At 40.2% G+C, this 12,606-nt stretch overlaps 1 protein-coding gene across 4 annotated transcripts in view; it reads left to right on the forward strand.

Moving 5' to 3' along the window:
- BCAT1 (branched chain amino acid transaminase 1) overlaps positions 1-12,606 on the forward strand; it is a 116,647-nt gene that overhangs the window by 88,700 nt on the left and 15,341 nt on the right. For all 4 annotated transcript variants that reach the window (XM_018048394.1, XM_018048393.1, XM_013964159.2 and 1 more), the window contains exons 7-8: positions 2,733-2,875; positions 8,771-8,856. In XM_018048394.1, coding sequence (XP_017903883.1) covers positions 2,733-2,875; positions 8,771-8,856 — 229 coding nt within the window. The remainder of the gene's footprint in view (positions 1-2,732; positions 2,876-8,770; positions 8,857-12,606) is intronic.

The following is a 12,606-nucleotide window of genomic DNA, read 5'->3' on the forward strand; positions in this document are numbered from 1 at the left end:
ATGAAAGCCTCCTGAATATCAGAATTGTGTCATCTCCAGACTGACTAGTAATTTACATTTCATTGCCTGTGTTTTGAAGTATACATGTTGAGGGTCTTTTAAAGGAATCTGAATACCCTGGTGTAAGTAAATCTCATCATTCCCCAGATTGTATGATGTCTGTTTCCCATAGCTTTCTAGAATAATTCAGTCATTAGTCACTAGTCTTTGAGTTACAGGTCAGAACACTAACTCAGTGCATCTTGAGTAGAGAGGGGAATGACTGGCTCATGTTAGTAGGATGGCAGCTGTGGGCCAATAAGAGCTCGAATCATTGTCGCCAGATTGCTTTGCCCTTGCGTATGTCCTGCTCGTGCTACGTCCACCCCAGTCTCTCTCTTCTCTCCTTGCCCTCTCTTTCCATCCTTCCCCCATCTCTTGTCTAAGCTTCTGGCTACGTGTTAGCATAAGGCTCTCCTAATTCAGATATCTTCTCCTTTGAAGGCTGGTGATCATGGATACGAGAGACCCAGCATCATAGCAGACAAGCTGCCACCATTCTCAAAGGGGAAAACTACATTTTTCAAAGGGTTTTGTACATTGAAATGAATAAGTGAGTAAACTCAAAGAAGAACTTATGAACAACTTAGTTACTTGCCCACCCTTTTCTTCAGTTGTGATAGGGGCAGGATGCTATGATTGTCCACCCAAGCAGAATGACTTGGCTGCATAGGAAGGGCCCAGGAGAATACAGTTGGAAGAGAGGAGAAGCTGTGCAGATGAGAATGGCATGTAGCCACTGTGATATATGGCTTCTGTGTTTAAGTTACACTTTAACTTAGGAAATACTAAAAATTTAATCTTGCCCAGATATAAAAGAGATCATTTAAAAGGCCTAGGTGGGTATTTTCTGGAAGGTAATAATAACATTAATTTTTTGGTAGTATGTTTGATTGTTTCTATGTTCTTCTTGGGGCTTCATAGTCCAAGGATGGGTCTAGGGTTTTTTCCTAGTCCTGACTGTCTTAGAGGAGTGCTTTCAAACTTGTTTGCTGATATCTTCTAAAAGCCAAGGAAAGTGAATTATATAGCCAGAAGCATAGAAAGGCAAACAAGCATCACATATGTTTAAGGACTCTCATGTTTTATCTAAAGCATTGATTCATATTTTATATTCTACTGAATACTTTTCCCATTTAAGTTTAATAAAAGATAAATTTAAAATATTACTTCCTTTTCTCCTAAAGTGAAAGTGAAGTTGCTCAGTTGTGTCTGACTCTTTGCGATCCCATGGACTGTAGTCTACCAGGCTTCTCTGTCCATGGGATTTTCCAGGCAAGAGTACTGGAGTGGGTTGCCATTTCCTTCTCCAGGGGATATTCCTGACCCAGGGATCGAACCCAGGTCTCCTGCATTGCAGGCAGACCTCTGAGCCACCAGGGAAGCCCCAGTCCTTTTCTCCTAAGGCAACATATAGTTGGAGAACTCATTAATGAGGATAGTGAGAGCTAGGCATCATTATGAATGAACCTACTTATGCCAAATAAAAATTTAAGGTATAAAAAGCATTAATATTTCTGTTTAATTTAGAAGTCATTTCTCCTTCCAAATGATAGACCATTTGTCAAAATATATCTTCTTTAAAAAGAATTCCAATATATCTAAATTTCTTGTCTCTTTAGTTTGAATTTATTCTCCACGAGCCATGTGTATGTGTGTGTTAAATGTCAGTTATATCTAACACTCTGACTTACAGAGGAAAGTGCTCCCCTACCAAGTTTACTTAAACTTCTAGGAGTCAGGTAACAAATGAATGAATGAATGAGTAAATAAATTACTATTATAAACTACATTGTCATTCCAGGAAGATATGCCATGTTCCTTTGAATAATCCAAGGTGAATAGTATTGATTGAGAAAAACAGGTTTTTGGAATACTTCTTGGTTAAAATCAGGAATTTTTAGCCTCTTGTCTTACTTTTAGGGAATTTAGACGTTGAACAATAGGTATTTCTTGATTATATTGAAAGGTACCAGTTAAAGCACGGAGTTGGTGCTCTGCTAATGAACACATATAACTTGATACAAGTTACTTCTCTAAGCCTCAGTGTCTCATCTGAACCAAGGGACTAATGATCATCGTGAACTCAATAGTGTTTTGTGGGGTTTAAATGGAATATTCTTGTTCAGTCGCTAAGTCATGTGTGACTCTTTGCGACCCCCATTGACTGCAACACGCTGGACTTCTGTGTCCTTCACTGTCTCCGAGAATTTGCTTAGATTCATGTCCATTGAGTCAGTGATGCTATCTAACCAGCTCATCCCCTGCTGCCCTCTTCTCCTTTTGCCTTCAATCTTTCCCAGCATCATGGTCTTTTCCAGTGCAAAGAACTAGAACATTAGAACAAAGGGAAAAATTAGCACGCCTCCAAAATGAAGTAATTCATATACAATTGATTGGCATGTGAAAAAAATACTCAATAACTTTTAAGTGTTGTTGACTTGGCTCTTCACCTGTGTTTTCTCTTTTCAAGTTAGAATTGCACAATGTTTCTTTGATCTCTCTCTCCCAAATGAATGCGGTTAGACCACATAGATTCTCTAATGTGTTTCCTCTAATATTATGCAGTTAACTGGAGAGGATATATAATTAAGAACCTCGTACATTGACTACATCCATGCTTGAATTAAAGACTTGCTGGGAGGTAGGGGCTGAAGTATATTCATAATCATGTGTTTCCTCTTTCTTAAAAGGAATTATGGCTCATCTCTTTTTGCCCAATGTGAAGCAGTGGAAAATGCGTGTCAGCAGGTTCTGTGGCTCTATGGAGAAGATAATCAAATAACTGAAGTTGGAACTATGAATCTTTTTCTTTATTGGATAAATGAAGATGGAGGTAACCCACTCAGATTTCAGCGCTCTGCTGTTTTTCAATCATTTTCAGTGGGATTGGAGAGAAAAGAACTAAAACCTTAGAACAAGAGAACAAGGAGCACAATTCCAAGATCTTAAGATTTTCTGTGCTTCTGCTGTCCAAGTTTACATGAGTTTACAGTATTTACAAAGATTTTTGGTTTTGTTTTTTGGCTTTAGATGTACTTACTTTTGAGTTGTCAACTTAAGGAATTTAAATCTCCACTATTTGAAAATGTGCTGCCTTATCCTTTTTATTATCTTATCATTTTTCCTGTCTGATTATTTCAGTGGTCACTTACCATGCATGCATGCATGCTCAGTTGCTTCAGCCGTGTCTGACTCTTTGCAGCCTCATGGATTAGCCCGCTAGGCTTCTCTGCCCATGGCATTTCCCAGGCAAGAATACTGGAGTAGGTTACCATGTTCTCCTCCAGGGACTCTTCCCAACCCAGGGATTGAACCCACCTCTCCTCCGTAGCAGGTGGATTCTTTACATCGGAGCCAGTGGGGAAGCCTGTGGTCATTTACCATATACTATGTATAAGACACTATAGTGATAACCATAGTCTGCTCTTTCTACTGATATGAAATTTAGTGCACTCTTTATTGTAATTCGTTTAACAATCATTGCCCTTTCTACATATTTTGATAATACATTAGAAGCCTTCCAGATTTACACTGGAGCTCTATTTGAATAAAGGACACCGTTTTTAGGACAAATTGGCCTTATTTGGGGATTGTATTTAGATTGTGGTTCATTTAAGACCATTAATATATGTCTACTACAAAAATCAGTACTTATTTATTATCCTTAATATCCTGAATGCTCACTTTCCTTCTTTGCAGTTCTTTTCTTTGAAATTAGTTGGCAGAAACCACAGACTAGAAATGTAAAATGATAAGTTTCCAAATGTAGCTCCTCTGTCTATGGGATTCTCCAGGCAAGAATACTGGAGTGGGTAGTCATTCCCTTCTCCAGGGGATCTTCCTAAGCCAGAGATTGAACCCGAGTCTCCTGCACTGCAGGCGGATTCTTTACGGTCTGAGCCACCAGGGAAAGCCCAAATGGAAAATGATAAGTTTTCAAAGATTGAGTTGAGTTTGAACAATTTTTTGACCAACCTAATACTGCTGAAATCTTGGGATTGGTTTTAATTCAGATTTTAAATGAAATTTTAATTTTAAAGCAGATATAGTAGCCTCTTGCTCTTTTGTTATTTGGCTACAGATAGAGGGAAATGGTGATTCAGATGTAGCTGACTTCAGAGCTAATTTGAGCATTGCTTTCAGAGAATTACAAAATGAGCCTTATATTCCAGTCCCAGCGAGAACAAACCGAAGGTGTGGTGAGTACACCACGTTCTGGGATTGATCCTTGGTAACACTTGGCATATGAAAAGCCAGGTATAGATTATGTTTGTCCTTCCATACCTGGCTGTTTGTAGTTGACACTCTTGAAAAACAAAATCTGTACTGGAATATCTGTGATTTCTAATTTGGAGTTATTGCATATGACATATATCAAAAGCTGTTCCTGAAAGTTGACAGCCACTGTTGAACTCTGTACATAGGAGATAATAAATCGATTCAGTTCATTCTTTCCATCTACCCACTGCCTTCCCCATCGCCAAGAAAACCCATGCAGTCCCAAACAAAACCAGTGACATCATACAGAAGTGGCACCATCCTTATTTATGGATGGGGAGATGTCAGGATTTAAGCACAGTCTGAATCAGAGCTACATGATTTAACCAGAAACACCAGAAACTGTCCTGGTGAAAAATGACCTCTTATGCAAACAATGATCATGAACCATTTCCATGGCTTTTAAAGGTCAGAAGAGAATTGAATGAATTTGTCTTCTGACTCTTATAAAATATACAAGACCTTGAGAGTTCCTATTCAGGTTATGGTTGCCTGAAATAAGTAGTTTTAATGTGAAGATGCTGTTCACTGACAGATCAGATAAAATTTAAGGAGAAAGGAAATGGAACAAATGTTTGAACAGTACTCTGAGAGAAGTGAGGGAAATGTCAGGAACAATCTTTGGGCTTAAAAAGAAAACAGACATTACAGCAAGTCTAGTAACTTTGATTTATACTGTGTGGCTTTAGGAGAAGACAAAGAATAATGCACTGAAAATCAGCAAAATGTTGAGTTTTTTTTCCCAAAAAGCTTTCCAGTAAGAGTTACAAGCAGAGTTCTTTCCATGAGCACCCACTCACCATTCCTTTGGGCCAAGGTAGCTGCCACAGTGCTGTGCCGTTTTGTGGCACTTGGCTTGGAACTCATGGGTTTTTTTGTTTTTGTTTTTAAACCGAAGTATAGTTGATTGACAAGGTTGTGTTAGTTTCAGGTGTATATCAAAGTGATTCAGTGTGTGTGTGTGTGTTTATATTCTTTTTAAAATTCTTTTCCCTTATAGGTTATCACAACACTGAGTAGAGTTCCCTGTGCTATACAGGAGGTCCTTTCTGAGTGTCTATTCATGTGGGTTTTGATTCCATAACTGCAGCCCTGATTGTAAGGTCACATGGCCCCCAATTCTGTTTTATTTCATTAATGAGTCATATGACATACACACTTACTGTTCACTGTTGAGAAAGCAATATTATCTAATACTAGACACTGGAACTACTGTGAAAGTAAGATGGGATTGTCATGGTTGAGTTTCACAGTGAGTTTGCGATGCATTTACACCAGCTCTGCTCAGAGTACTCTTGCTAGGTGGCTGTTCACTCACCTCCTTCAAGTCTTTGCCAGACACCCATTCTTAGTAAGCCTTTTCTTGGATACCTTAATACAAATCTTAAACTCTCTCCCCAACACTCCCCATCACCTTCTTTTTTTCCCCTCCCATTGCCTAACATGCTATTTAATATAATTGTTTGCCTCTGCCCATTAGAAAGTGAGCAAGGAGTCACATCAATTTTGTTCCCTGATGTATCCCTCATACTTAGAATGGCCAGCGGCACTGATGCTGACACTGATACTGATAGATGCTCAGTATATATTGCTGAATGAATGAATGATTGTGCTGTTGGTGTTTGGGTCATTAACACAAACCCACATTCCTGGTTCTCATTAGTGCTTGAATTTGGGAAGTCAGATGAATCCTGCTGTTATTGCTTCTAAACTCTTCATCTCCCCCAAATGATTTCTCTGTCAAAAACAAGCTGTGTTCTTAGGCTCTGTTTTCCTCCTGTTGAGCAATCTGGAGCTCATTCTGGCTCTTGTAAGCTTGTTTGTGGTTGCAGAGGAAAATGAATATTTCTCACCCAAATGTTGTCATGTCATCATCTCTGTCTGGCAGCCAGAGAAGCAGATGTTCTGTTCCTTGACCTCAGGCTAGCGGTTACAGATTTGGGTGTTACATATGTTTCACAAAACTGCATTTGCACACGCGGGGCCACTGTTTTCATTGAACTCTATGCAGTCTTAGGAGGAGGGTATGGCAACCCATTCCAGTATTTTTGCCTGGAGAATCCTATGAACAAAGGAGCCTGGTGGGCTACAGTCCATGAGGTCACAAAGAGTTGGACACGACTGAAGTGACTTAGCACATGGTCTTAAAGCCCAGCAAGCTTTAGGGGAGGTCCAGTTTGGGGGCACTAGAATTGTTTGTTTATATGTGTGGGGTATATGTGTGCATACATGTATAGATCTGTACATCCATATATCCAGCTTGCTTGCTATTGCAAAACACGTGTTTATCTTGAGATCAAAGTAGCCCCCAAAACATTGCCGAAAACAAATTTTCTTCTTTTGAAACAGTGGTTTTCAGCAGATGATTTTTTGACTCAAAATTCAAAGAAATCATACTGCTATACCCTAGCAAGAGGTGTTTTTTTTTGTTTTTTTTTTTTTTTTAAAAACAAACAAACAAACTCAAAAACATGTATTACATATCACTCTGGGCCAGGCATGTTGTTGAGTTTTGGGGACACAGGAGTAAACATAGAGTCCTTGCATTCCAGAGAGCTGTGTTGTTGTTGGGGACGTCTCATGTGGCCACAGTGGAGTGGATGAGTCCAGAGCACAGCCTATAAAAGCAAATGGCGGTGGCCACAGTGTTGAGAGGCTTGAGCGCTGACAGTGTTCCCCAGCGTCACCAACCTTGGGAAGTCCCATGTTTCTTCAGCCTCAGTTTCTCCTTCTGGAAAACAGGACTGCACTAGGTGATCTCTAAAGTCCTTTCAGGCTGCATCAAGTGACTCTGGAGCTCAAAGACCGATTTTTACCCAACTTTTGCTACCCAGTGGTCCTTTCCAACATCCCTTGTGAAGTCCTCTGCAGACACATGACAGGCAACACATCTGTCCTGAGGTTCAACATCTAAATAAAAATGATGGTTTAAGGCTCAAATTTCCCACTAGATTCAGCTTCCTGGGTGCCAGAGGTGAGGAGGAAAGGGAATGTTGAGTACCAGAGGCATCCTTCTGTAAGGAGGCTGTGTGGCTGGTGTGCCACACTCTCTTTTTTTTTTTTGCTAAGATTTATTTATTTTTGGGTGTACTGGGTCTTTGTTGGCATCCTTCTGTAAGGAGGCTGTGTGGCTGGTGTGCCACACTTTTTTTTTTTTTTTTTGCTAAGATTTATTTATTTTTGGGTGTACTGGGTCTTTGTTGCTGCGAGCGGGGGTTATTTGTTGCAGTGTGCAGGCTTCTCACAGGGATGGCTTCTTTTGTTGTGGAGCACGGGCTCTAGGCTCATGAGCTTCAGTAGCTGTGGCACCCAGACTCAGTAGTTATGGCACATAGGCTTAGTTTAATTGTCCCATGGCTTGTGGGATCTTCCCCGACCAGGGATCGAACCTATGTTCCCTGCATCGACAGGCAAATTCTCAACTGCTAGGCCCCCAGGGAAGCACCACACTGAGTCTTGTAGACAGGTCATCGTGCCAACTTGCACTGTGGTTGGGAGTGTCTGCAGTCTTTCTCTTAGTAGACCAGTGTCTTGGCTTTGGCCCTGTGGGTCACCCGTGGAGTGTTATTTTGTTGTTTGGATTTCCTTTTTTCTTCTTTCTTATGCTTTCTTTGTTGGGCATATCCATGCTTGAGCCCACCCTGCATGCATTACATTCAAATTTCAGAGGATGAAGTCAGCGTCTCCATGCTTGATGTGGGTGCTCCTCCACGGTTGAATGTCGCTGGATAGAGTTGTCAGGGCCAGTGTGGGAGCAGCGGCAGCCTGAGTGGGCCTGCATACCTCTTAGGACAGGGTTGCCCCACAGTGCTCTTAGAAGGTTGGGAAATGCCCAGTGTTTCTGGATAAGGGTCTACCTCCATTTTCCTAATCATAACCAGCTTTAATCTTTTTGACTTGGCAATGTTTCTTGACTTTTGGAATGTTGTTTTTTGGAGTATTTTATAACTCTTATTGTTTGTTAGTGGGAAACCATCTCATTCTTCACTGGTTAAGGATAAATTGAAGGTAGTAGAATGACTGATTGGGCTTCCCTGGTGGCTTAGTGATAAAGAATCCACCTGCCAATGTAGGAGATGCAGGTTCAACCCCTGGGCAGGAAGATCTTTTGGAGAAGGAAATCAACCCACTCTAGTATTCTTGCCTGAAAAATCCCGTGGACCTCGAGGAGCCTGGTGGGCTATATTTCATGGAGTTGCAACGAGTCGGGCACAGCTTAGTGACTAAAGCAGAAGGATGACTGATTTTCTTTCTTGTTCTTTTTTCTGCATTTTTTTTCTTTTAAAGAAAATATAAGGATCTACCTGAAGTGTGAGTTGATTTGGAAAATTTGACAGTACAGAACAATGGCCCCCTTTTTGTGTTTGTTACCAGAACAATAACAAGAAGTGTTTGTTGTTTAGAAAAGCATCTAATAAAGTTTGAAACTATTCCAATTTCTAATTGACAGAAGAAGAACTGGCAACTCCTCCGCTAGATGGCATCATTCTTCCGGGAGTGATGAGGCAGAGCATTCTGGACTTGGCACATAAGTGGGTGGGTACCTTTGGCATGAACCCCTTTTATAAAAGCATGAAATAAAAAGTAATCAGAATAAGTCCAGCTTAGTGTTAAAATAATCTCCTGTAGCTCCAACTAATGTTATCTTATCTTTAAATCATAACTTGAGTGAAAAGAACTCTTCTAGAAGGACTGTCTTGGCAAGACTATCAAATAAGTACTGTTTATAGGGAAGGGCAGGCAGAAACCAGTTTAGCAAGTTGTCCTAGTGAAGAAGTATTCTAGTACTAGACTCAAGCTTTATGCCAGGTGTCTCCTATTAATTCACCTGGTTTATCCTCCGTGTACTTCCTTTTCGCCAGCCTTTAAAAATCTAAACACTCAAGTAAATGAAAAGTTGTTTTCAGTAGCCTTTCTGATTTACATGACACAGGCAAGTCTGTTAAACCATTCGGTATTGGAAATGACTTCGCATATTCAAGATGAATATTGAATGAGTTGGTTAATCTGGCAAAGATTCTTGGATGGGACTTTTGACCCATGTGTTAAAATGGTCTCCAGGGGACAAGAAAAGGCTTTGAACATACTGTGGTCAAACAGTGTTAATAGGACAAATGTTTAGAAATACACATATCTAGGAGAGTACAGTTTCTTTGGAAAAGGCTTTGGAAGTAGAGAAAATGTGCTATAAATAATTCTACAAAACCCTGAAGTAGACAAGACCCAACTGCCACATGCTGGCTGGCACATTGGGCATGACATTTACAGACTGTTGGTATAATTTCAAACAGCTTGCCCTGTCCTAAATATGTTTGCAATTGGAAAGATGTATTTTCCAAGCTCAGTAATTTTTGTTTCATTAAAGAGAAAAATCAACCAAGTACAGAAGGTTTGATGACAAGTTGCAAGTGGAAATGCTTTCCCACACTAATGATTTGCTAGCATGAAAAATAGGTTATTATGGAGGAAGTTTTTTCTTGACTCCTTAGCTATAATTTATTTTTAAAACTGTGAGACATACACGCCAAGAGGCATGTGGGGGGTTACCAGTATTTGCCAGACAGGGGAAAATTGTCCAAAGATAAAGGAGGGTAAGGAGAGGAAAAACAATTCTGTTTATTTACAGGAGATTTTTTTTTTTTCTTTTCCAGAACACAAAACTCAGCTTTAACTTGGCTGATTTTCTGGAGTTTATATATTTATTTATCTACTTACCTTTGTACAACTTAATTGCAGTTGCAGACTGAGATAAATTGAAACTTACAAAAAGCCACATTTCTGTTGCAGGCATATATTTTTTTTATCTTTCCAAATATACTTACAGCACGAAGCACTCTTCTAATGCTTTGAATCTTGCCAAGGGCAGTGATTTCCATTTGTATCTGTTGCGGACTTGTACATTAAAAAAAAAATGCTCTCTTCTTACTTAAAGTATCCATTCTCTGCTGCCCTTAATTCAAATAGCCTCTTGACCAGCTTTTCTTTCTTCTTCTTCTTTTTTTTTTTTTTGAGCTTTAACTACTAACAAAGAATGAGAATTAAACGGATTAAAGAATGAGTATGAAACATACTTTAAACACAGCTTAAAAGCATCAGGTTTTTTTTTTTCCCCCACTTTCTATCTTTGAGCAGATGTTCAAATAATTAAGCGGAAGTTGATGAGAGAGTATACCAATAATTCTGTGATGAAACTCAACCTGAAACTGCATCAGAGAGAAAGAAGAGGATTACTGCTGTAAAGTCAATTGAACCAATGAAATTGGGGGAAAAAAAATACACAGTGTAATTTCTCAAATATGCTATCTATGTATGTTTTAAAGTAATGAAATATTCCAGATATTGAAACTCAGCCCCTGTTTCTACTTCATAAAAGACACAGTAGAAAGAGGACTAGATTTGGAGTCAGTGAGATCAGACCTGAGTTCAGATCCAGTTTCTGCCATTTCCTAGCTGTGAGGCCTCAGGGGTGTCACTGAACATCCTTGAACCTCAATTTTCTCATCTGTAAAATAGGGTGATAATACCCACCTTAAGCTATCAATGCAAAGAAGGAAAACAATAAAATGGGAAAAACTAGAGATCTCTTCAAGAAAATTAGAGATACCAAGGGAACATTTCATGCAAAGATGGGCTCGATAAAGGACAGAAATGGTATGGACTTAACAGAAGCAGAAGCTATTAAGAAGAGGTGGCAAGAATACACAGAAGAACTGTACAAAAAAACATGACCCGGATAATCATGATGGTGTGATCACTCATCTAGAGCCAGACATCGTGGAATGTGAAGTCAAGTGGGCCTTAGGAAACATCACTACAAACGAAGCTAGTGGAGGTGATAGGATTCTAGTTGAGCTATTTCAAATCCTGAAAGATGACGCTGTGAAAGTGTTGCACTCAATATGCCAGCGAATATGGAAAACTCAGCAGTGGCCACGGGACTGGAAAAGGTCAGTTTTCATTCCAATCCCAAAGAAAGGCAATGGCAAAGAATGCTCAAACTACCACACAATTGCACTCATCTCACACGCTAGTAAAGTAATGCTTAAAATTCTCCAAGCAAGGCTTCAGCAATACATGAACTGTGAACTTCCTTATGTTCAAGCTGGTTTTGGAAAAGGCAGAGGAACCAGAGATCAAATTGCCAGCATCCATTGGAACATTGAAAAAGCAAGAGAGTTCCAGAAAAACATCTATTTCTGCTTTATTGACTTTGCCAAAGTCTTTGACTGTGTAGATCACAATAAACTGGAAAATTCTGAAAGAGATGGGAATACCAGACCACCTAACCTGCCTCTTGAGAAACCTGTATGCAGGTCAGGAAGCAACAGTTAGAACTGGACATGGAACAACAGACTGGTTCCAAATAGGAAAAGGAGTCCGTCAAGGCTGTATATTGTCACCCTGCTTATTTAACTTATATGCAGACCACATCATGAGAAACGCTGGGCTGGAAGAAGCACAAGCTGGAATCAAGACTGCCGGGAGAAATATCAATAACCTCACATATGCAGATGACACCACCCTTATGGCAGAAAGGGAAGAAGAACTAAAGAGCCTCTTGATGAAAGTGAAAGAGGAGAGTGAAAAAGTTGGCCTAAAGCTCAACATTCAGAAAACTAAGATCATGGCATCCGGTCCCATCACTTCATGGCAGATAGATGGGGAAACAGTGGCTGACTTTATTTTTCTGGGCTCCAAAATCACTGCAGATCGTGATTGCAGTCATGAAATTAAAAGACGCTTACTCCTTGGAAGGAGAGTTATGACCAATCTAGACAGCATATTGAAAAGCAGAGACATTACTTTGCCAACAAAGGTCCGTCTAGTCAAGGCTATGGTTTTTCCAGTAATCATGTATGGATGTGAGAGTTGGACTATAAAGCAAGCTGAGAGCCGAAGAATTGATGCTTTTGAACTGTGGTGTTGGAGAAGACTCTTGAGAGTCCCTTGGACTGCAATGAGATCCAACCAGTCCACTCTAAAGGAGATCAGTCCTGGGGGTTCTCTGGAAGGACTGATGCTGAAGCTGAAACTCCAATATTTTGGCCACCTGATGTGAAGAGCTGACTCATTGGAAAAGACCCTGATGCTGGGAGGGATTGAGGGCAGGAGGAGAAGGGGACCACAGAGGATGAGATGGTTGGATAGCATCATTGACTCAATGAACATGGGTTTGGGTAGACTCCAAAAGTTGGTGATGGACAGGGAGGCCTGGCATGCTGTGGTTCATGGGGTTGCAAAGAGTCGGATACGACTGAACGACTGAGCTGAACTGACCCATCTTAA

Source organism: Capra hircus, chromosome 5, assembly GCF_001704415.2.
Source record: "Capra hircus breed San Clemente chromosome 5, ASM170441v1, whole genome shotgun sequence".
Taxonomy (NCBI): Eukaryota; Metazoa; Chordata; class Mammalia; order Artiodactyla; family Bovidae; genus Capra; species Capra hircus.